The sequence below is a fragment of the Pleurodeles waltl genome, chromosome 9, assembly GCF_031143425.1.
Source record: "Pleurodeles waltl isolate 20211129_DDA chromosome 9, aPleWal1.hap1.20221129, whole genome shotgun sequence".
NCBI classification, from domain to species: Eukaryota; Metazoa; Chordata; class Amphibia; order Caudata; family Salamandridae; genus Pleurodeles; species Pleurodeles waltl.
In genome coordinates, this window is record NC_090448.1 from 37421851 (window position 1) to 37447575 (window position 25725).

At 46.9% G+C, this 25725-nt stretch overlaps 1 protein-coding gene and 1 long non-coding RNA gene across 3 annotated transcripts in view; one reads left to right on the forward strand and one right to left on the reverse strand.

Moving 5' to 3' along the window:
* The window catches only part of LOC138258901 (uncharacterized), a 55523-nt gene extending 35125 nt beyond the window's left edge, over positions 1 to 20398 (reverse strand). The window contains exons 1-2 of the long non-coding RNA XR_011198601.1: positions 20293 to 20398; positions 3419 to 3506 (exon numbers count right to left, since the gene is read on the reverse strand). This is a non-coding gene — a long non-coding RNA (uncharacterized lncRNA). The remainder of the gene's footprint in view (positions 1 to 3418; positions 3507 to 20292) is intronic.
* A 547-nt stretch (positions 20399 to 20945) lies between these two features.
* The window catches only part of NCKIPSD (NCK interacting protein with SH3 domain), a 328023-nt gene continuing 323243 nt past the window's right edge, over positions 20946 to 25725 (forward strand). For both annotated transcript variants that reach the window (XM_069206217.1, XM_069206218.1), the window contains exon 1: positions 20946 to 21226. In XM_069206217.1, the coding sequence (XP_069062318.1) occupies positions 21056 to 21226 (171 nt within the window). In that variant the 5' untranslated portion in view covers positions 20946 to 21055. The remainder of the gene's footprint in view (positions 21227 to 25725) is intronic.

Genomic DNA, 25725 nt, shown 5'->3' on the forward strand with positions numbered 1-25725 from the left:
CAAAAGCAAAAACTGAGGAAGAAGCACCTGACTTGACTCCTGCCCTGCCTGTCTGCTGTTCCTGCTGATTTGTGCCAAAGTTGGCTGGCCTGCAGACTGCTGTGCCTCAGAAGTCTAGGAGGACTGCCTGCCTTCAATAAAGACCCAGGAACTCCCATGGAGCAGCGGAGCTGCTTCCCTGCAACTTGCAGGCACCCCAAGAAACCTGAGAGTACTCCGGACCACAAAAACCAGACAGCGGAAAGAACCACTGCACAATTGCTGCCTAGCCCAAGTTGAAGTGTGGCATCAATGCCAATGTGGTCCCCCAGCCCTCCAGAGACAGAGACAAACTTGGACTTGCCCACTGTGGACTTCCTGGCGCCACCTGCAGCCTCTGCTCCCAGGTCCGCTCAACAGAGAGTGCTCCCATTGGAGAAAACCTAATGCCTCAGGACATCTGTGCACCCCTGGCTCCTGGCCTGTAGAGAAGAGGACCTAACAATCCCCATGTCCCTAAACATCTCAAGCCTTAAACCCACCTGTTCATTCTCCTGGACTGGACTCCCTGTCCAAACCTGTAGCCTTTTTTCAACCAGATCGATCCCCCATTGACTAAAATTGGGCACCGGACACCGTACTATACCTCTGCACCTGGCCACCCAAGTGCCGCCCAGTTTGACCGCTTGGTCTGGTCCTGATCATTGTCCAATAATTACCTTACGTACTGTAGAATGGCCCGGAAAAATCACTGTACTGGTCTGCCATATTTATTTTTCCTCCATAGGATAAAATTCCAGCTTCCAAAAATTGCACTGTGTCGACTTTTCAAAACGTACTTTCCTGATTGTATTGATTCTAGTGCCTAAATGTATATAAAGATAGTGAGATACTGGCTATTTTTGTAAATTGGTGTGGATCTCCCTATTGAGTCGTATGTCTCATTTATTGACTGTGTGTGTATTTGCAGATGTCTAACATTCCTCACTGATAAGCCTAAGGCTGCTCGACCACAGTACTCTCTTGGGATTGCTAAAGTGAGCCCCTGGTCACTGGTAAGGGAACCCCTGGACTCTTTGCACGCTATTCTCAATTTTATATAACATGTAAAGAGCCAGCTTCCTAAATCCATCTCTCCTTTCGCTCAACCATCCACCCTTTTGTTTCCTCCATCCATCCTTTCACTCCATCCATTCATCATCCTCCCTTTGGCTCATCCATCTATCCACCCTTTCACTCAGCCATCACTCCTCACACCCATCCATCTACCCTTGGTCCCACCCATCCACCATTCGTCCCATCCATCCATCCACTCATACATCCCTCCATTTTCCCTTTCATTCACCCATCTATCCATCCATCCATTCACTGTTCACTCATCCATCCATCTTTTCATCCAGACATCCACCTAACATGGCTTTCACTCATCAATCCATTGTTTTACTCATCCATCTTTAGATACATCCTTTCACTCTTCCTTCCTTTTGCTCATCCATCCATATTTTCACTACACCCACTCGTCCACTCATCCATCCTTTTACACTTCCTCTCATCCATCCACTCATTCTTCCATCCAGCCATCCTTTCTCTCATCATCAATAGATCCACCCTTTCACTCTTCCATCCATTCACAGTTTCACCCATCCATCCACTCTCCTTTCACTCTTCCATTCTTACATCCATCCTTTCACTCGTGCATCTATCCATCCACCATTTTTCTATCCATCCATCCTTCCTTTTACTCACTCACCCTCCCAAGTTCATCATGAGCCTTTGTCTGCCGAGCTGTAGACAGAAAAGGCCCATCAAGAACCCCACATCTATAGCTGCTAAAGCAGGGAGGGGATTGGGAAGGGGGGGAGTTGTGATGCTCCTGATGCAGAAGCTTAACTGCACACTTACCTCTTAGTCCACAAGTGCAACTGTTGTTCCATCCTTCTCTTGGGCCTCTACGAAGTCGAGGTAAGGAGCACCCTGTGTGCTCAGCTCCATAATGGGTTTTTTCAAAGCAAAACCAAATGTAGTACTAAGTACATGTTACAACAAGGAGAGCAGACCCTCCTACAGCCTGCCCCTCTGTGATAATCAACAAGTTGTTTCCACCCACTGCCTCCTTGTCCTCATCGGCCTGCTGCACCCCCATTCATTGAAGTGAGTGGAGCCTTGCTAACTCCTCCCAGGGCCACTGTTTATGCACCCCAAAAGCAATCAGACCCACGGCATTCTAATTCACCACTCCCTCTCCTGTGATGTTACTTCTGTAGCTTGTGTCTGCCGGTCGAAGAAAACCTCGCCAGTCTGGCACTTGTGCAGTAGGACATCTGCAAAGGTCAGTAGAGTCCACCAAAGAGATTCAGCACACTGTCTTAAAGCAGTGATTTATTTTCAGCTGCTCTGTATTTATTTTCCCTGTTCTTGCCTCTCCCCAGAGTGGTGCAGGGCTAATGTCCCTTGTGCCAATGAGCACCAGTCACCCTAGCGAAGTTGATCTGCATGAGATAGAGGATGGTAATTCATTTGCCTACAAATCCATAAGAATGCATTAGCTTGGGAGGTGAAGGCTGGGAATATCGGGTCCTGAATCTTGACAGGAGAAAATACTGTTACAACAATAACAAAGGACAGAAAATCAAAAGGTTAGTTTCTATACATTCTCTATTCCTAACTCCACATGTACGTTCCTTAATCATATGTGGTCCAAACGGAGGTCTTTCAAACTATCAAATTCCCAATTCACAAACTACACTACAGTCTTGTGTAAAGTTCACCATACTGTCAAATCCTTTATTGAAGCTCTTGTATATGACATCAGTGGAGACAAAAACATATGAAATACAGCTAGCACATATTTTGAAGGCCACTCCTCTTCCTCACGACTGTACATCTTCGATACAATCTTATAATAAACCGACATTTGCACAAATACGAGCATCATTTTTGCCAAAAATCTTGCTTACAGCAACAAATAAAGTTAAAACTTTTAAACCCTCTTTTTTATACTGCTATTATAATGGCAAGAGTTAAAGAAACATACAAAGACATATGAAATGATATGCTTGACCTGGAAAATCCTTCTTGACAGAAAATTATCTCAGAAATCATGTCTGTTATGAATAAACAACAAACAGTGCATTGGTGTAAGGCATCATCTGTGTTACAAATTAATCAATGATCAATCAGGTATTTGTAAAGCGTGACTTAACCCCCCCCCCCCCCCATCCAGGGGTATCCAGGGGCTGAGTTAGGTCTCATTTGAAAAGGCAGGTTTTGAGCACTTTCTTGAATTTGGTCAGGGAAGGGACAGTATGAAGGTGGAGGACGTTCTAGGCCTTGTCAGCGAGAAAGGAGAAGGAGCGTCCTCCGGCGTGGCAGTGACGAGTGCAAGGAATCTGTGCGAGGGCGTGGTGTGTGGAGCAGAAATAAACATAGCGCAACTCACCGGTTAGGAGCAATAGTGTGTGATGTCTCTGCGCCAGCAGCCCAAGCATGCTCTGGGTCCAATACAACACTTAACTTTTTTACGACCACTAAAAAAAAAGAAAGATGAGGAAGAGACAAAATACAATATATGGAACTGTTAGCGCGCCTTGTACTTAGTAAGTAAACTTACAAGGGGACGCGTATAGGTTGATGAACCTTTTGATTCGCATGGAGTATCCTAGCTATGTAGTAACCAATGTTCATCAATAATCAATACACAAATCAATAACCACTAAGAGAAACATTAATCATCAGTGAATGGTGTCAACATTTCATGAATAACCACAACTCAATATTTTCAACCTTACCTAACCCAGATTAGCATTAGCATGTGGGACTTCATGCAAAAACAGTTTAGAGCCCAAATTTGGAAAAACATCTAGCGAAGAGAAAAACTATTCAGAAACAGCACAGTTGGTACCTAGAAAGTAAAGGCACAAAAGTTAATTCAGTCACATTGTCATAGCTACCTATCCACGGAAGGGATCAGCAACAAAGTCAGTCTTCGTCTCCAGGTCATCAATCGATCAGCAACGCATCAGGCTCTCAAAAGGATGAGCCCAATGACAAAGTCTCACATCAATTTCGGCAAAGGTCTTTCCCCCATCATCTGCCTCTAATGTCTCTCCGATAGTTCTGAAGTGTTTTCCCCTTTGTCATGACATTATATCAAAGTCACCCGGTCCATCCCCTAATTCCTAATTGGTCAGTTGATCACCAGTTATTACCCTACCCAATAACTTTAATTTTACAAATCTATGAATTCTAATATTACGCCATTCTCCAGGTGTCGATTGGTTCACTGTATGATGTCCTCATCATCCGGCTCATCAGGTATCGAAAATGTTGCATCTTCTTCTCCAGTCAGTGTGTCTTTTGTTCGAGTCCTGGGAATGAACATCTTGTCTGCTTTACACCGATTTTGATACATACTCTAGTTCCATCATCTCCTGTCCGTCGGTTCATTGCAGAAAATTCTAGCTAAGCAGACTTTATTAACACGAGCAGTTCAGGGTCAGTTCAGCACATTAGCTTCTCTACATTGCATAATTATTCAGCTTCTGCATGAGGCCTTAGCAAAAACTAGGTCACAACTTCGGCTAAGTTAGCTATACAATATAATGTAATACATACGTTATATATCTCAATATGACATATTACTACATTATTATTACGCATTTTCAACATTTCACATATTTTTTGTCATTTTTAGTATAATTTGTGAATCTTGGTGACCACTCTCCATGGGCACATTTTCAAACGTGCACATTAATTTTCCATATTATGTATTTCTACAATTGTCTTGTTGATCAAAATGCATAAACACTCATCAATATTTTTAATTAACATATCTGCATCAGCAATCTCTCCTCTGATGACTACATTTGACATCACACTACTTTTACCATCATCATTTTCACAGTTCGATCTCCTCAGTGTTTTGTCTCCTTCTCAAATCTTCCCTATAAATTCTATCCCTGCATCGTTCTTCCCTCCTCTGATTATTTTTAGACCCTTTCAGTTTAATCTTTTGACACAATTTACATAAACCGCATAATCCTAATATGTAAGCAATCACAATTAATATTCCCTGCATGATTTTTAATAATACCCCATTCCAAATGTTACTAAGCCAATTTCCCACTGAAGCAAATCCCTTTTCAACCTTTTCCCAAACACCTGATTCCTTCAATTCTTTTAAATCATTACTTGAGTTAGTCAGGTTAGTGACTAAGGGGGTCATTCTGACCCCGGCGGTCATGGACCGCCGGGGCCAGGCTTGGCGGGAGCACCGCCAACAAGCTGGCGGTGCCCCACAGGGCATTCTGACCGCGGCGGTTTTGCCGCGGTCAGAAGTGGAAAACCGGCGGTCTCCCGCCGGTTTTCCGCTGCCCTAAAGAATCCCCATGGCTGCGCCGCCATGGGGATTCTGACGCCCCATTCCGCCATCCTGTTCCTGGCAGCAGAGGATGGCGGTATGGGGTGGGCACTGCAGGGGCCCCTGTAAGAGGCCCCACAAAGAATTTCAGTGTCTGCTTTGCAGACACTGAAATTCGCGACGGGTGCCACTGCACCCGTCGCACCTTCCCACTCCGCCGGCTCAATTCTGAGCCGGCGTCCTCGTGGGAAGGTTGTTTTGCACTGGGCTGGCGGACGGCCTTTTGGCGGTCGCCCGCCAGCCCAGTGCAAAACCCAGAATCACCGCATGCGGTCTTCCGACCGCGGAGCGGTATTCTGGAGGGGGAAGTCTGGCGGGCGGCCTCCGCCGCCCGCCAGACTTAGAATCACCCCCTAAGTCTCTGATCTCCTTACTATTGTTAGGAATATACGAGTAGCAATGCCTAGACTCCACCGTTCTTCGCTAGAAGGATGTCTAAAGCAAGGCAATTTTGAAGCATCATAGCCCTATCTGCAGCTAATTCAGTATCTATCAGGAATATTGCCCCTGTAAAATTTGTCAGCATGTTATCCACAATAGTAGACAACTTTCGTATCTTGATCTAATTCAGGATGACTCCCAGTGAAGGAATCACCGAACCCAAGATATCTCCCACAACTGCAGAAGAGGGTTCCCTCCTCTGTCGCTTATGGTGTAATTCAGTGAATTTCGGAAACTTCTTTAAGTCATCTATCTGATAAATCTTTGGGACAACTATCCCCAAATAACGTGTCCTATACCATCCTCTTGGAAGACGGTAATAAGCATTAAGTCCACAAATGTAATAGATACCAGGAATCTCAGGGTCTTGACCATTCAACATAAAGGTCCACTTACTCTGAAACAGAAACACATGCCTACATTCACTCGTTCCCACAAATACAGTGGCAAAGCGTGGTTTTGGCCTGTATATACAAAGCTTCCCTTTGTGTAATGTATCTAATGCTAATTTTCCTTGTGTTTTAATTGCAGTGTAAGCATAATCATTCTTATAAGTCCTTTTCTCTAAGCCTTTTTCTAATTTCTCTTTTAATGCCTTTCTCCTGTCATCAGTATGTCCTATGAAGCTCTTTTCTAAAGGTGTAAGCAAACATGTGAAGTTATTTCTGTGCGTGGATGCTGTTCCAAATGTTAGTGTAGGCTCAAAGAATCCTCTAACTAATACTATATCATGATTTTTAGCAACTCTGCTCAAATAACTTAAAATAGGAAAAAACGAAAACACCACATCGTAATTAGAGTAAAAATACTGTAAATACTCTTGATTATAGAACCTTGTTAGTAGCAAACTACAGCTTATTCCGTAGGTTAGCGGAAGACTGTGGTACGTAACTCCTTCCTCTACCGACAAAGGAATTTGGTACACACAAGACAATCTCTTGCATCCATCGTCTTAACATATTCACTCAACAAGCGATAGAAAACATTAGAAGAACGTTCTCCTTGAGCATTAGTATAGTCATGCAAATATTTGTCGTCTAACTTAAACTTCTCTAAAGCTGTTAGTGTAGTAGTCTCAGAAGCAAAAGTACGATTGCCTCCTTTCACATCAAGAACAGACATTCCAACAATCACCACTATAAACAAGATTCCACACATAGGCCCTCATTATGATCTCGGCGGTTAAAACCGTCGAGATCCGCGCTGGCAGTCAACAGATGACCGCCAGCAGGACTACCCCCGCCAGCCCTATAATGTTTTCTCCGCTGGGCCGGCGGGCGGAAAAGGGCTGGAACATTGACAGCGGCTCCAAATGGAGCCGTCGTCAATGCTGGTGTGCGGCGGGTGCAGCAGTACCTGATGCGCAGATCACTGCCCTTGAGCGATGGGGCACTGCACAGGGGCTCCTGCACTGCCCATGCAGAGAGCATGGGCAGTGCAGGGGCCCCGGACCACCCCTTCCGCAAGCCTCTTTGCTGGACCGGGAACCCACCAGGGAAAGGCTAGTGGCAAAAGGGATCATTATCTGAGGAGCAGCGCTGCTTGCAGCGCTGCCCTGTCAGAAAATGATTCCCTCCACTGTCAGGCTGCCTGTCAAGGCAGACAGCGCCTAGCACTCCTAACTTGATTATTCAGCTCAGCCATGATCTGTAAAGAATCAGAAGGTAAAAGTAACTCTCATATAAGGTGCAGTAAAATCAAAAATAAGAAACATTCTTCTCTCGCAGTTCAGTCTTACATTCAGGAACCCTTTTCCTTTTTCAAAATCGATTAGCAGCTTGTCACATCCGGTTTTCAGCGTCAAATCAGGTTATCAATGTCTCTTCCAGTTTATTTTGTTGCTGGGTTCAGCACTGTACATCTTTTCAATGTTACATTTGGAGCACCTAGAATGCTTGTCTCATACCTTGTCAGTCTGGCACCAGTCAAATACTGTGTTTTTGTCCTTGTCAGTAAGATCTCGACAGAGTGAGGTACCATTACCATTAGAGGGTATCCCATCACTACTCACACACATTGAGAAAGGCTTTGACCAACTGCGGCAACTGTGCGCAAACAACCTGGTAAGGCTGTTGCGAATGGGTCCAAGGTAGCTGAAAAGTAGGCTACTGGGTGATAAGCACCTCTGGACCTCCGGACCTGTGTCAGGACAGACAAAGAACAAGCATCACGTTCATGACAAAACAATGTGAATGGCTTAGTGTAATAAGGCATTCCCAACGCTGGAGCTCTGCACAAACTCTCTCTCAACTCAGTGAACGCTTTCATCTGATCCTGGTCTAATGTAATGGGATCTGTAACATCCTTATGTGTCAGCTGCTGCAATGGTTTGGCAATCTCAGCAAAATTTGGAATCCACTGGCGACAATAACCTACCATTCCCAGGAAAATTCTGACATCTCTCTGTGAAGTCAGGGGACTTCTGTGCAGTATCATTGTAATCCTTTCTCTTTAGAGTCTCCTTGGCCCTTTCTCAATTTGGTGACCAAAATATTTCACGAACTTCAAACAATACTGCAATTTCAAAGGTGACACTTGATGTTCAAATTTTCCCAAATGATTCAACAGGGCAATCGAGTCATACTTACACTCGTCCCTCGTTTTGGATGCAATCAGTAAGTCGTAAATGTACTGCACCAGAGTCAATTGGTATGGTAGTTCCAACGACTCCAGATTCTTTTTCAAGATCTGATTGAACAGAGACGTGACGCCTTGTACCCTTGGGGAAGCCTGCACCAGCTGTAAACTCTGTCTAGAAATTTGAAACTAAAGAGAAACTGACTACCCTCATGAAGAGGCACAGAAAAGAAAGCTTGTGACAAATCAACCTCTGTGAATCACTCTGCATCGCATGGAATCTGAAACAATATTACTGCTGGGTTCGGCACTACAGGGCAACACTTCACCACCATGTCATTCACTTTTCGTAAGTCCTGTACAATTCGCACTTTCCCACAAGGTTTCTTCAAGCCCATTATTGATGAGTTACATGGACTACTCAACACTTCTTTTCAAACCCCCTGTTTTAGAAAATCTTCGATTATCTGTACCACTTTCATCAGAACATCCTGTGCCATGTTATACTGTGGAAACTGCGGGAACACTACATTTGGTTTCAACGTAATCTTAATCGGTTCCACTCCCTTGATCAAACCCACTTCTTTTCCTATCAGGTCCCACACATTCTCCTGTACTGTTCCCTGCAAGTCTACATGCAATTCTTTCAAAGTAAAAATCGGGAAAAACTTAATCAACGGGTACTCTTCATTAGTGCTTTCATTCTCAGTTTCAGGAGTTTGTTCTTCCTCATCATCACTAATTGTCTGGACCGCTATTCCAGCAGTTGAACAATTAATCGAACATCTGGTCTTACATAACAATTCCCTTCCCAGTAGGGATACTGGACTTGAGTCACAGACTACAAACTTATGGAGTCCCTAAAAGTTGCCAATTTCCACCTGTGATCGGGTTTATCAACTGTCTATTTGCTACCCCTACAACCTGAACTGTTCAACCTGAAAGAGGTAAGTTTGGCACTTCTGCACTTCTCACTGTAGAGCGTGTAGCTCCTGTGTCCACTAAAAATGAGACTCTATGACCCATCACCTTCCCTTTCACAAAGTGTCCTCGTTGATCTACTTCTAATGAAGCTACAAGAATACATGGCTCCTCATCCGAACCATTACACATCCATTAATCGTTTATTTCATTCTCACTATGTAATGGGAATTGGTGTCACTACTTCTGTCTTGTCTCTGACCTGTGACCTGCTGAATAAGCATCATCTGTTGCTGTTCCATCGGGGCTTGAGGTATCTGCATTTGCTGTGTAGGTACCATGGGAACCTGCTGCTGCATTGGTTGCAACTTTGTTGATTGTGCACGAGGCAGTTGCACCTGCTGCATGAGTTGAAAGTTCTGCACGTGATTCATGTTATTCTGGTAATGCAAATTAAGTCCTCCCATTCTAAGGACTTTCACAGTTTGAAATGTATTGACATCACCACTTTGCTGAACAACACCATCCTGCACCATCATCGGACACTTCTGCTTCCAGTGTCCCACGTTTCCGCAAAGATGACACGGTAACATCTTTTTCATCCCATGCACATCATTCTGAACCACTACAGTACTCAAATCTGGACTATGATTCATATTGATTCCGCGACCCGAACCTCTTGCTTGTGGTTGGAACATGACAGTTCCCTGCTGCTGAGATATCTGTTGCACTAATGCTCCCTGCACTCCTGTTTGAGCTGCCTTAATCTGCATCACCATCACTTTCTCTTTCAACTTTTTCAGCTTCAACTCAGTCTCGTCACTACAGTATTTTGCATTCTGCAATACCTCATCAATCGGCTTAGCTTGCCAACAAATCAAATGACTCTTAATCATCTAACCTACTTCAGGTCTCAATCCTTCCACAAACCTGAACACAAAGTAAAACATGTCTTTCGGCTCAATCGCTTCCTTGCCACTGTACTCTTTGAACGCCTTCAACAATCTCTCATAGTAGGTATGTATCTATTCCTTTACTTCCTGCACCGTCCTGTCAATTCTCTGCCAATCAATATTTTTAGTTGAAATTCTCGTCTTCAGGAACTCAATCACTTTATAATAATGTTTCATCACTTCAGGTGATGGTGCACCTGTATCTCTATCCCTTTCTGCTTCACTCGTCAGTCAATCCATTGCTCTCTTGCACTCAACCCACAAATCGGCTGGAACCATTATCTCCAACAGAGTATTCAAGTCTTCTCACAAACATTTCGAAAGCTTTACAAATCTATCTGTCTGCTAGTACCACTCAACCGGTTTCTCTCTCAGTTTTGGATAATCATTTGTGAATGACAGAATATCACTCCTGTGCCAGGGAACATGAACAAATTGCCCTCCTGGAGTTTCCCTCAATGGTAAAATTTTTACTAGATCTTTTTCTTTCTGAACACTTTCAGACCCTTCTTGTGAATCTCGTTTCCGTTTACCCTTCTTCTTCGCCCATTTGCCTTCCCACTTCTCTAATGACCCCCAAATCTGAACATTCTGCAATAATTATTTGAGATGTGCTTTCATCCCTGATGATCTCATGTATTCAAAATCTTTTGTCTCAAAATCTAGTCTGTAACTCCTTTTCAAGTGCTTTGTTTTCTCAATTTCTAGGTCGTGTTTATCTGCCAGATCTGCCAATTTCTGATGTATCCTTCCCACTTCTCTTGTTATTCTCGGCACAAATATCTCAGCTCTTCTTCTGTATAGGATTCTAACCTATTCGCCTGAGGCAACAACATTGGAGTCGGCTCAGTCTGAACTAGCATCAGCCTCAGAACCACTTGCTCCGTAGGAACCACTAAGTTCGAAGTTGTCTCAAGAATTGGTACCTCTGGAGAAATTGTCTGTACAGGTGGTGGGTGCATCTGCGCTTGGACTACCGAAGTAGTCACTGCATTAGGAGTACTCTGCACTACCCCTTGTATCTGTCCATTATCTGTTTGCACTGGTCCCACTATCCCCGTCACTTGAGCTGGGGCAGTTGGAGCAGAACTAGTACTTGGACCCCCTTCATGCATCGCATGGGGTGGAGGTAGGTCCCTCAACACCTGAGTAATAAGATCCTCAACATCTGAATCTTCTTCTTCTACATAGGTCTTTTTCTTCTTCTTACCCCCTGGCGAACCCTTATCACTCTTGCTAGTATCCTCTTTCTCTTCTGACTCATCTTCCTCTGTGAAGCAGGAAACAACTTAACACCATGCAATGTCACCATTCTCCACTTCTTCTGTTCCCAATCCCTTCTTGCCTCTGCTAAAGACTTCTCTACCTTCCTTATTCTCCTCTGGAATTTCATTTCTTGCTGCTGTCTTGCTATGAGCTCCCAAACAGCTAATGCCTCAAACTGTGCCAGTATTGGAAGTGGCTTTGTCTCAAACAGTGTCATTCACAAGTGATCCAAAATTCTCAAATTAAACGTTACATGCTCTGGAAACGCTAAAGCGCCCCATTTCTCTGCCAATTTGCACCACTGCTTTAACCAAAGACATGGTGCGACACCTCGCTCCTCCATCACAATATATGCCAGAGAATTTTCTGGCGGGGTCGGCTCCCTCACTGTCACCTTGATGTATGTATCGCCCTTCATGGCACTCCTAAACGCTTTGAAAAACTTTATCTTTTCTATCTTTTATATATTCGATTCAATAAGGAAATGACTTTACTCCCAAGATTCCCTTCACCCACTTTCTCAACCAATTGTCTCTTACAGATGTCTGCCAATCCGCTCGCGACTCTTCTCACTAACCAACCTATCCCAGCACGGCTCACTCTGACTTCACACTCACACACTGCGGCTGACAAAGTCTTGCGGCTTGTCCTCCTGGCCTTCAATTCACACAAAACTAATGCAAAATTATTGCGAGCACTAACCAAGAAACTAAAAACAAACCTGCTGGTTTACTACAGGAAGGTACACAATCACTTCAGAGACCTTATGGATTTTCACTGATGGCCCTTTCGCTCATGCAGCTACTCCTCTTTCTCAGTCTCCCACATCCGCAAGCAAAATTCGACCCGCTAAATTTTACTCTCAACTGATCAATGGGTCTGTCCTGGTGCACATAGGACTCGCCAGATCTCAGTCGAAAATGTATCTTACTCACCTAACTTACAAACCGACTTGTTGACCACACCTGATCAACCTACTTAAACCAGACAGATTACAACGTATAACCAAGTGTCTCCTACACTTGTCAATATACTCCGGAGTCTTAGACCACGCAGGATCCATACATCACCAACAACCACGGGGACAATTTTTTAGCACAAAGCAAGACACACATATGAAGTTTGACGCCTTCCCTACTCTCATACTACGGAGTACACACACTCCTACTAAACCTCAACTGGAGTAAGCAGGCTGCCTACATTACCTCACATATGTCACAATTCACCTGTGATCTGCATAAGCCTTTGCAAGCGCAACCTACCACTTTCACACTAATCGCTGAGAACATACCCAACTTTACTAGCAGGATCCAGGATCTGGGAAAGTAATTTCTGGATTGAAGGGGACATCATTCTTGCTACAATTGCCATCATGAAAAAGAAATCCAAATCACAATAATAATGAACAACTAACCCTAACTTAAACTACCACCATAACCATCAATCACCACATAACTAGTTCTCTAAGGAAACTAACCATCAAGCTGCTACCAAAAACTGTTAGGGCGCCTGGTCCTTAGTAAGTAAACTTATAAGGGGACGTGTAAAGGTTGATGAACCTTTTGATTCGCATGGAGTATCCTAGCTATGTAGTAACCAATGTTCATCAATAATCAATACACAAATCAATAACCACTAGGAGAAACATTAATCATCAGTCAATAGTGTCAACATTTCATGAATAACCACAACTCAATATGTGTTTTAACAATTTTATTTCCCTATTAGTTACAATACTAATCCATGAGGTTAATTCAAACTTTATTCAAATCCACTCAAGATTAATTCATTAGTGACCACCAATAACATAATCTAATCAAAACTTGAGAAGACATGCATCCTAAAGCCCCAACATAAGCCAACAAAGATGACTATATCAACATGGAGTAGCAGAGTTCAGCAAATCAGTCCGTCAATCATTTGTCACTGTTATGTCTACGTCTCAGAATAGGAACCTTACCTAACCCAGATTAGCATTAGCGTGTGGGACTTCATACAAAAACAGTTTAGAGCCCAAATTTGGAAAAACATCTAGCTAAGAGAAAAACTATTTAGAAACATCACAGTTGGTACCTAGAAAGTAAAGGCACAAAAGTTACTTCAGACACATTGTCATAGCCACTTATCCACGGAATGCATCAGAAACAAAGTAAGGCTTCGTCTTCAGGTCATCAATCGATCAGCAACGTTTCAGGCTCTCAAAAGCATGAGCCCAATGACAAAGTCTCACATCAATTTCGGCAAAGTTCTTTCTCCAATCATCTGCCTCTAACGTCTCTCTGATAGTTCTGAAGTTTTTTCCCCTTTGTCATGACATTATATCAAAGTCACCCAGTCCAATCCCTAATTGGATCAGTTGATCACCAGTTACTACCCTACCCAATAACTTAAATTTTACAAATCTATGAATTCTAATATTACGCCATTCTTAGGGTGTTGATTGGTTCACTGTACGATGTCTTCATCATCCGGCTCATTAGGTATCAAAAATGTTGCATCTTCTCCAGTCAGTGTCTCTATTGTTCGAGTCCTGGGAAAGTACATCTCGTCTGCTTTACTCCAATTTTGATACATACTCTAGTTGCATCATCTCCTGTCCGTCGGTTCATTGCAGAAAATTCTATCACAGGACCGGAGGCGAGGATTATGCAAATCTTTCTTCACTCTTTATTCAATAGCAAGTTCAAAGTTAAACAAAACATGAACAAAAAAACTACAAGTTCCATGAGCCCGCCGCCATGGTAACGAGTATCCAATGAGGTGCCCTCCTTCACGTCGGTATAAATAGCCCGAGACACGTCACAATTCCTCTTTCTTCACTGCTACGTGTCAGATAAGTGCCTTTTCTGCCTCCGGTTGGGAGTTTGTTTCTTGACTTGGCGCGCTGCCGCTCAATTGTTTTGCGGGGCTTTCTGTTTGTGTAGCAACTTCATCGCTATGAGCGGCCCGGAACGGACGGGCCGCTCGAGCGTTTCATTTCCTTTCGGCCCTCGGCGTGTTTAATACACGTCGGGCCCACCAGAGGGAGCGCGCGCTGTTCTTCGTTATCGGAGAGCGTGCCTCTTTCAGTGCGCGGCTCGCGCTTCGCGTTTGCTTTTTTCCAGGGACACTCAGTCTCTCAGCAAGCATATCTGCATTAATCGCTTTGCTTTTTTCTTTTCTTCCCAGGATTGAGGGTTTCTCCTCTAGTACATGCTTGGCACCCTGGTGCATATTTTCTCTTCCCTACCCTGACACCCGTTTGGGTAAGAATTACCCCATTAGGGAAGGCATTACTTCTTGACTTACTATCAGTGACAGAGAGGGTAGGGATTTTACCCTATATATTGTATATTTTTTTGTTGGGTGTACACTCTGTCATAGTCCTCATTATGCATTCCTCCCAAGAGAATGAACCTTTTACCAACATGTCCCCAGGTGAGGGTCCCTCTCACCGTACCCTTCCCCCCGGAGTGGACACTTTGTTTTCCCAGGCTATTTCTCACGCTTTAGCACCTCTTAGGGATACTGTAGCTAAGCTTACTGAACAGGTGTCCAGAGGTACGGGCATGTTTGGTGTGACGGGAGCGGAGGGTGATTCCTCTACCCTTTCGGCCCCCAGGAAAATGCGCAAGCGCGACGCGGGGCACCTGGGGGATAGTGTATTTTCACCCAATCCCAAGAGTGCGCGCGCGCATAAGCGCGTACCCTCCCGGGAGGACCGTTTGCCCGGAGTACTGGGTGACAAGCTTCACCACCTATGGAACCCTGATCTGGGATCCCCCAAAGGCTTCATGGGAGGTTCAGATGAGGACTCATCATCTTTAGATGACGACTCGGGTCGCCCTTGGCGTCCGGGTGCTACCCTACCAGATCCTTCGGATCACGCCGATTCTGACTCCGATATGTTTGAGCCGGAGGGTATCTACCATCCGCGTTCCTCGGAGTGGCGCCCAGACCACAAGGTGGCTGAATATGTCGCCAGTAAAATTAGGCAACCTCTGGACAAAGAGGTGCGCGCTCGTCTACGGGCGGAGTGCCCACGCCCGTCTTTATCAGATAAGGTCGCTTTCACGCCAGTTATTGACCCAAAAATGTGTACGTTTTTTTCCAAGTACACCAAGGATCCCAAAAAAGGGATTGATCGCTCCTGGAGGGCATGCCAGGATAAACTTCTTGATGTGTTAGGTCCCCTCACACAGATTATTCAATTGGCGGAGCGGGCCAAGCAAGCAAACACTCCCCTTCAGACGGACATCATAGCGGGATGGGCTCAGAGAGCTGTTTGTCTTCTGGGCAACGCGAACTGTGCCATCTCTGCAGAAAGACGCAGATCTTTATTGATCAAAATCGACCCCAAGTTAGGGGAACTGTCTAACTCGGAGGCAGGGGCTGTTGCCCAAGGCAATTTATTTGGCGATCCCTTTGTGAAAGAGTTGGGAAAATTTGTGGCTACGTTTTCAGCTTTGGATAAAGCGCAATCTTCGATTAAGAAGGTTTTCCCCAACAAGGTTTTTGGCGGGGCCGGGCGAGGCAGGGGTCGCTCTTCCGGCCGTCCTTTCCAGCAAGGCCCCAGCTCCTTCTGCAACAACGGTTGGAGGGACGGCAGACAAGGAACCTTCTTCCCCAACAGAGGCAGGGGAAGAAGCAGAGGATCCAGAAATGCGCGAGGAGCATATAATGCCCCAGGAGGTCCCTCGGGTGAGGCTTATCCCTTTTTCCCCAACAAATTTTGGCGGGAGATTGAGGTTTTTCAGGGACAATTGGAGGCGCATTACCTCCGACGCATGGGTTCTACAAACTGTCTCAGGTTTTCAAATAGAATTCTGGGGTACCCCATTTCAGGAGAGACTGCCTCAGCCCATCGGGTTCTCGGCAGAAGACTCAGAACTCATAGATTTAGAGGTTCAGGCCCTTCTTCACAAAGGTGCCATTTCTTTTACTTCCCTTCACCCCACAGGCTTCGTAAGCAACATCTTCTTGGTGGAGAAGAAGGACAAAGGGTTTCGTCCCGTTATCAATCTTCGTGCTTTCAACGAATGGGTGGTTTACAGACATTTCAAAATGGAGGGTATTCACATGCTCCGCGACCTCCTCTTACAAGGGGACTGGATGGTTCGTCTAGATCTCAAGGACGCGTACCTCACGGTCCCTATTTTTCCACCCCATCGCAGATTCCTGCAGTTCTTATGGAACAACCAGGTGTTCGAATTCACCACACTCCCCTTCGGCCTGTCGTCGGCACCGTGGTGCTTCACAAAACTTCTCAAACCAGTAGTGGAAACTCTGAGGTTACAAGGCATTCGCCTCATAATTTATTTGGACGACATCCTTTTGATGGATCAGTCCAGGTCTCAGTTGATGTACAATCTGAACACAACTATTGCGCTTTTCCAGGACCTTGGTTTTGTGATCAACCAACAGAAGTCGCAACTTACTCCGACTCAATCGTTGGTCTTCCTAGGGTTTCTAGTGGATTCCCGATCAGCATCTCTCAGTATCCCGGCGACGAAGATTTCCAAGATAAAGAAGGAACTGAGAAAGGTCCTGCAACGAGACCAGATCTCTCTACGCCAGTTAGCCAGAGTGGTAGGCCTGCTTTCGTCTTCGATTCAAGCCATTTTTCCGGGTCCCCTACACTACAGAGCCCTGCAGCGCTTGAAAGCGTTTCACCTTCGCCGAGGGGTGACGTACTCCGAGTTGATCTCCCTGTCTCAAGAGGCAAGGATGGAGTTGTGTTGGTGGCTGGACCACATGGAGGCATGGAATGGCAGGGCCATCTTTGGAGCAGCCCCGGATCTGGTGATCGAGTCAGACGCCAGTCGCCAGGGATGGGGGGCTCGTTGCGGGGACATCTCGTTGGGGGGACGTTGGACCCCGCAGGAACTAACCATGCATATCAACTGCCTGGAGCTCCTGGCGGGTTCTTTTGCGATCAAGTCTCTCACGAGAGACAGGGTCTCATGCGTAGTTCTACTACGGATGGACAACGTATCGGCAGTGCACTACGTAAATCGTTTAGGGGGAACAAGATCAAGAGCCCTAGCGGGGCTAGCGATAGAGTTTTGGCATTTTTGCCTTCAACACCAAATCTCAGTCACAGCAGAGTATCTTCCGGGAACCCAGAATGTGTGGGCAGACTGGAATTCTCGGTTTCTCCGGGATCCCAGCGATTGGCGACTACATCGCTCGGTTTTTCAGGCGATCATGGATCATTGGGGTCCCTGTTCAGTGGATCTCTTTGCGTCTCGTTGGAACGCCCAGCTTCCCCTATACTTCAGCTGGCGTCCGGATCCGGGAGCGATGGCAGTAGATGCGTTTCTCCAACATTGGGGCACTCTTCAGGGTTATGCTTTTCCCCCGTTTCTTCTTATCCCGCGGGTTGCTGCTCAAGTTCGCCGCCAAGAGGCGACGGTGATTCTAATAACCCCCTGGTGGAGATCACAGGCATGGTTCCCGACTCTGCTAGAACTCTCGTGCGAGTGTCCTCTTCGCCTCCCGGATTTTCCCTCGATACTCCTGGATCCGTCGGGGTCCTGCCACCCTCTAATCCTTCAAGGTCATCTTCCCCTCATAGCTTGGAAGATTTCCGGCATCGTTGGCAAAACAACCGGCTTTCGCAGGAAGCTAATAACTTCATCGCACAGGCCTGGGCCCCTGGTACATGCAAACGATATAAATCCGCATGGAATAGGTGGTCTAGTTGGTGTGTGGGCAAACACTGCGATCCCATGGGGGCCAGTATTGCCGACATCATCAATTTCCTGGCGGAATTAGCTGCATCCGGCTTAGCGTATCGCACCATCAATTCTTTTCGCTCGGCCATCTCTGCGGGCCATCCTCCCCTGAATAATCTCCCGATTGGGGGGCATCCCTGGGTTTGTAAACTCCTTAAGGGTATTAGACTCTCCAGACCTCCACAACCTAGATATTCGGAGCTCTGGGATGTGAACTTGGTTCTTAATCTCTTATCCTCTTGGCGGGACAACCAATATTTGTCGATGAAGGAATTGTCGGCAAAATTAGCCATGCTTCTCTGCCTCATTTCCTGTAAGCGTGTGTCAGATATCAGAGCACTGGATGTCTCCGCTCGAGTCTTTACTCCAGAAGGAGTCACGTTTACTATTGCAAGGAGAACAAAGAATAATACCAGGTCAGTGTCCTATCCCGTTTTTCCTGATTCCCCGAGGCTATGTGTGGTTAGATGTCTCAAAGTCTATGAGGAAGTGACCAGTTCTTGTAGACCTCCAGGTGAGACTCAATTGTTGATTTCTATTAAGAAGCCGTTTAGGGCGGTTTCTTCTCCCTCCATTGCCAGATGGATTCGGTGGATTCTCTCTGAGGCAGGCATAGATATTCGAGTTTTTGGGGCTCATTCTACTCGGGGAGCTATGGCTTCCAAAGCCATACAAGTGGGGGGCAGATTGGAGGACATCATGCATGCTGCTGATTGGTCTTCAGAATCTACTTTTAAGAAGTTTTACTTTAAACCAATTCACGACGCAGCCGCACTGGTGGTAAGTAAGCTTTGAACTTGCATAATCCTCGCCTCCGGTCCTGTGATAGAATACGAAATTTCCTAGCTATCGTGAAGGAAAGTTTCAATTCTATTAAGGACACGGAGGCGAGGATTATCCCACCCACATACATTTCGCGGATATGTTCCCTCCCGATTACATCTATCTGCGTAGCAAGGTAGTATACTTGCGTTTATGCCTTTGTTTATTGGTTATTCTGCTCATATTTTAATTTTCAGGTAAACACTTGATTCAGATGTATTTTCATTTATATGTGTTCTAAAGTTCATGACTTTGTTGCCTTTGGTAGGTTTCCTGTGTTCTATCGGATTTGCATCTAATTATACCTATTTTTTAGGTTCCGAAACTACGACCAATTGACTCTACCAGGATTCCTTCCGCAGTGAAGTCGAGGAAGTGTGACGTGTCTCGGGCTATTTATACCGACGTGAAGGAGGGCACCTCATTGGATACTCGTTACCATGGCGGCGGGCTCATGGAACTTGTAGTTTTTTTGTTCATGTTTTGTTTAACTTTGAACTTGCTATTGAATAAAGAGTGAAGAAAGATTTGCATAATCCTCGCCTCCGTGTCCTTAATAGAATTGAAACTTTCCTTCACGATAGCTAGGAAATTTCGTATTCTAGCTAAGTTGACTTTATTAACACGAGCAGTTCACGGTCAGTTCAGCACATTAGCTTCTCTACATTGCATGATTATTCAGCCTCTGCCTTAGGCCTTAGCAAAAACTAGGCCACAACTTCGGCTAAGTTAGCTCTACAATATAATGTAAAACATACGTTATATATCTCAATATGACATATTACTACATTATTATTACACATTTTCAACATTTAACATATTTTTAGACATTTTTTGTGTAATTTGTGAATCTTGGTGACCACTCTCCGTGGGCACATTTTCAAACATGAACATTAATTTTCAATATTATGTATATCCACCATGCTCTTGATCAAAATGCATACTCATCAATATTTCTAATTAACATATCTGCGTCAGCAGAACCAGTTGCTGTGATCGTGGACTACAAGCTTATTTTGTTGCAATTTGATATCTCTGTGTTCCTAGGATCTGTAGTTGTTTTGCCATTAAAGGAATGAACTTGGAAATGACTACTAAGTTAATAAAGATGAAGAAACATGCACAATCCTCTTCTCCAATCCTACCATAGAATTAAAAGCTAACGTCAGCAATATAAGTAAATAAAGCGTTCACAAACCTGTTTAACGCGTACAGTCGGGCATTTCCGTTCACAATATTTATTAAAAGGCAAAGGTATCACTGTCGGTGCGGAATTTGAACTAAAATGAGGGATTTAAAACAGCTGATAGGCGGCGACGTCACCGCGCACGTGCAGTGTCTGGTGACAGGGGCCACGCGCTGGGACTTGCCGCGCCCGCTGTGTTTACAAACGGAACAGCAGGCCCAGGATAAACCCGGAACAAGTAGAGCGGCCATCTTAACTTGACGGCCGTAGCCCTACGCCCATAACGAATGCGCAGAAGATATACAAATAAAGGTCTTGTTAATATTTAAAAATAACGCTGTAGTATTCAGAGTTCATCAAAAAGGATGGAGGACGTGCAGGTAAATTAGAGTTGAAAAGTACCGTTTAGTTTCCTGAAATATTACAAACATTACTGCCACGCTTTACATGCTTGAAAATATAGCAGGCAGTAGGAAGTATTATTTGGACGTTCACCGTTGCAGGATAGTCGTTTTAACTCTCTCGCATTGGTGGTCTAGAGAAACGTACGAAATACTAAAACGCGTAGCTGCGAGGAACACTACCGCTACTCCTAATATGGCCGTCTCCAGACAATAAATACGTGAGCTGTCTAGATGTTATTTTGTCCTTTGCTAGCGGGGAAAGCCCAAGGTTCGCGCATGCGCATTGAACAGCGTTGCCTGTCAGTGGGTGCCGCGCCCGGTTCCGTTTCCCCCGTGAGCGCGCCTGCCGGTGCCCCCGCCCCCCTCCCGCCATGTACCGAGCGCTGCACGACTTCCGAGCCGCCGAGCCCGGCTCTATGCGCTTTGGCGCCGGCGAGACCTTTCTGATCCTGGAGCGGACCAACGTGCACTGGTGGCTGGCCAGCCGCTGCGCCAGCGGGGAGAGCGGGTACGTGCCCGCCGGCTACCTGGAGCGCGTGCAGGTGAGGGCGCGCGGGCGGCGCGGGGAGTGGGAGGGCAGGAGGACAGTGGTTCAGGTGCGCGCGGAGCCTGTCTGAACATCCTCTCCCTGCAGGATATTCAGGTGTGCATAGAGGTGTGTGCAGACTCTGCCTCAGCATCCTCTGCCTGCAGGACCTTCAGGTGTGTGCAGAGGTGGGCAGGGAGTCCAGGTGTGTGCAGAGTCTGCCTCAGCATCCTCTGCTTGCAGGACCTTCAGGTGTGTGCAGAGGTGGGCAGGGAGTCCAGGTGTGTGCAGAGTCTGCCTCAGCATCCTCTCCCTGCAGGATATTCAGGTGTGCATAGAGGTGTGTGCAGACTCTGCATGAGCATCCTCTGCTTGCAGGACCTTCAGGTGTGTGCAGAGGTGGGCAGGGAGTCCAGGTGTGTGCAGAGTCTGCCTGAGCATCCTCTGCCTGCAGGACCTTCAGGTGTGTGCAGAGGTGTTCAGGGAGTCCAGGTGTGTGCAGAGTCTGCCTCAGCATCCTCTCCCTGCAGGATATTCAGGTGTGCATAGAGGTGTATGCAGACTCTGCCTGAGCATCCTCTGCTTGCAGGACCTTCAGGTGTGTGCAGAGGTGGGCAGGGAGTCCAGGTGTGTGCAGAGTCTGCCTGAGCATCCTCTCCCTGCTGTATCTTCAGGTGTGTGCAGAGGTGGGCAGGGAGTCCAGGTGTGTGCAGACTCTGCCTGAGCATCCTCTGCCTGCAGGACCTTCAGGTGTGTGCAGAGGTGTTCAGGGAGTCCAGGTGTGTGCAGAGTCTGCCTCAGCATCCTCTGCTTGCAGGACCTTCAGGTGTGTGCAGAGGTGGGCAGGGAGTCCAGGTGTGTGCAGAGTCTGCCTCAGCATCCTCTGCTTGCAGGACCTTCAGGTGTGTGCAGAGGTGGGCAGGGAGTCCAGGTGTGTGCAGAGTCTGCCTCAGCATCCTCTCCCTGCAGGATATTCAGGTGTGCATAGAGGTGTGTGCAGACTCTGCCTGAGCATCCTCTGCCTGCAGGACCTTCAGGTGTGTGCAGAGGTGGGCAGGGAGTCCAGGTGTGTGCAGAGTCTGCCTCAGCATCCTCTCCCTGCAGGATATTCAGGTGTGCATAGAGGTGTGTGCAGACTCTGCCTGAGCATCCTCTGCTTGCAGGACCTTCAGGTGTGTGCAGAGGTGGGCAGGGAGTCCAGGTGTGTGCAGAGTCTGCCTCAGCATCCTCTCCCTGCAGTATCTTCAGGTGTATACGGAGGTGTTCAGGGAGTCCTGGTGTATGCAGAGTCTGCCTCAGCATCCTCTCCCTGCTGTACCTTCAGGTGTGTGCAGAGGTGGGCAGGGAGTCCAGGTGTGTGCAGAGTCTGCCTCAGCATCCTCTGCTTGCAGGACCTTCAGGTGTGTGCAGAGGTGGGCAGGGAGTCCAGGTGTGTGCAGAGTCTGCCTCAGCATCCTCTGCTTGCAGGACCTTCAGGTGTGTGCAGAGGTGGGCAGGGAGTCCAGGTGTGTGCAGAGTCTGCCTCAGCATCCTCTCCCTGCAGGATATTCAGGTGTGCATAGAGGTGTGTGCAGACTCTGCATGAGCATCCTCTGCTTGCAGGACCTTCAGGTGTGTGCAGAGGTGGGCAGGGAGTCCAGGTGTGTGCAGAGTCTGCCTGAGCATCCTCTGCCTGCAGGACCTTCAGGTGTGTGCAGAGGTGGGCAGGGAGTCCAGGTGTGTGCAGAGTCAGCCTCAGCATCCTCTCCCTGCAGTATCTTCAGGTGTATACGGAGGTGTTCAGGGAGTCCTGGTGTATGCAGAGTCTGCCTCAGCATCCTCTCCCTGCTGTACCTTCAGGTGTGTGCAGAGGTGGGCAGGGAGTCCAGGTGTGTGCAGAGTCTGCCTCAGCATCCTCTGCTTGCAGGACCTTCAGGTGTGTGCAGAGGTGGGCAGGGAGTCCAGGTGTGTGCAGAGTCTGCCTCAGCATCCTCTGCTTGCAGGACCTTCAGGTGTGTGCAGAGGTGGGCAGGGAGTCCAGGTGTGTGCAGAGTCTGCCTCAGCATCCTCTCCCTGCAGTATCTTCAGGTGTGTGCAGAGGTGGGCAGGGAGTCCAGGTGTGTGCAGAGTCTGCCTGAGCATCCTCTGCTTGCAGGACCTTCAGGTGTGTGCAGAGGTGGGCAGGGAGTCCAGGTGTGTGCAGAGTCTGCCTCAGCATCCTCTCCCTGCAGTATCTTCAGGTGTGTGCAGAGGTGGGCAGGGAGTCCAGGTGTGTGCAGAGGTGGGCAGGGAGTCCAGGTGTGTGCAGAGGTGGGCAGGGAGTCCAGGTGTGTGCAGAGGTGCGCAGGGAGTTCAGGTGTGTGCAGAGGTGCGCAGGAAGTCCAGGTGTGTGCAGAGTCTAGCTGCAGTATCTTCAGGTGTGTGCAAAGGTGGCATGTTTGTTCAGAGAGGTGGACAGGGGGTTCAGGTGTGCACAAAGAGATGGACAGGGAGTTCAGGTGTGTATATCGAGGTGGACAGGATGCTCAGGTCTGTGCATAGAGATGGAGAGGATTTTGAAGTGTGTGCATAGATGTGGACAGGAGTTAAGGTAGGTGGATAGAGAGTCGAGGTGTTTACAATAGGTGGGCGGGGAGTCTCAGTATTTGCACCTCTACCTGCAGGATGTTCAGGTGTGCATAGAGGGCAGGGAATTCTGTGTGCGTAGAGGTGGACAGGATGCTCAGATGTGTGCATAGAGGTGGACAGGATGCTCAGATGTGTGCATAGAGGTAGGCAGGATGCTCAGATGTGTGCATAGAGGTAGGCAGGATGCTCAGATGTGTGCATAGAGGTAGGCAGGGTGCTCAGATGTGTGCATAGAGGTTGGCAGGGTGCTCAGGTGTGTGCATAGAGGTGGACAGTGTATCTGTACAATGGATCTAGGTGATCAGACAGAAGACCTTGATTGACCTAATCTGCTTCCATCCGGCACTTCATATATCTGCATAGAGTTGTCCACGGAAGAAAGGAAGCACCACAAACCATATATGTAGCTCAAGAAATTGGCTTGTTGGTTGACTGGAGTGTGAGCCCTGGTCAAAAAGCAACCACAATCCTTGTCAGGGTGAGTCACACCCCAACCCTAAATTAACCTGTGCTTAACCATCTGGTAGCTTGGCACAGAGCAGTCGGACTTAACTTAAAGGTAATTTGTCAAGTAATTGTGCACCACTTCAAACAGATATAAACCGAAAGCACCACACAAAAGGATCCCACACCAAGTTAGCAAAATAGTTATTTTTAATAAATACAGCAAGACGATGTGAGAAGGTAGCCTCTTTCTAGCCTTGTTACCCCCACTTTTGGCCTGTTTGTGAGTGTATGTCAGGGTGTTTGTCACTGTTTTCACTGTCTCACTGGGATCCTGATAGCCAGGCCTCAGTGCTCATAGTGAAAACACTATGTTTTCAGTATGGTTGTTATGTGTCATTGGGATCCTGCTGGTCAGGACCCCAGTGCTCATAGGTTTGTGGCCTATATGTATGTGTCACTGGGACCCTGTCACACAGGGCCCCAGTGCTCATAGGTGTGCATGTATATGTTCCCTGTGTGGTGCCTAACTGTCTCACTGAGGCTCTGCTAACCAGAACCTCAGTGGTTATGCTCTCTCATTACTTTCAAATTGTCACTAACAGGCTAGTGACCATTTTTACCAATTTACATTGGCTTACTGGAACACCCTTATAATTCCCTAGTATATGGTACTAAGGTACCCAGGGTATTGGGGTTCCAGGAGATCCCTATGGGCTGCAGCATTTCTTTTGCCACCCATAGGGAGCTCTGACAATTCTTACACAGGCCTGACACTGCAGCCTGAGTGAAATAACGTCCACGTTATTTCACAGCCATTTTACACTGCACTTAAGTAACTTATAAGTCACCTATATGTCTAACCTTTACCTGGTAAAGGTTAGGTGCAAAGTTACTTAGTGTGAGGGCACCCTGGCACTAGCCAAGGTGCCCCCACATTGTTCAGAGCCAATTCACTGAACTTTGTGAGTGCGGGGACACCATTACACGCGTGCACTACATATAGGTCACTACCTATATGTAGCTTCACCATGGTAACTCCGAATATGGCCATGTAACATGTCTATGATCATGGAATTGCCCCCTCTATGCCATCCTGGCATTGTTGGTACAATTCCATGATCCCAGTGGTCTGTAGCACAGACCGTGGTACTGCCAGACTGCCCTTCCTGGGGTTTCACTGCAGCTGCTGCTGCTGCCAACCCCTCAGACAGGCAGCTGCCCTCCTGGGGTCCAGCCAGGCCTGGCCCAGGATGGCAGAACAAAGAACTTCCTCTGAGAGAGGGTGTGACACCCTCTCCCTTTGGAAAATGGTGTGAAGGCAGGGGAGGAGTAGCCTCCCCCAGCCTCTGGAAATGCTTTGTTGGGCACAGAGGTGCCCAATTCTGCATAAGCCAGTCTACACCGGTTCAGGGACCCCTTAGCCCCTGCTCTGGCGCGAAACTGGACAAAGGAAAGGGGAGT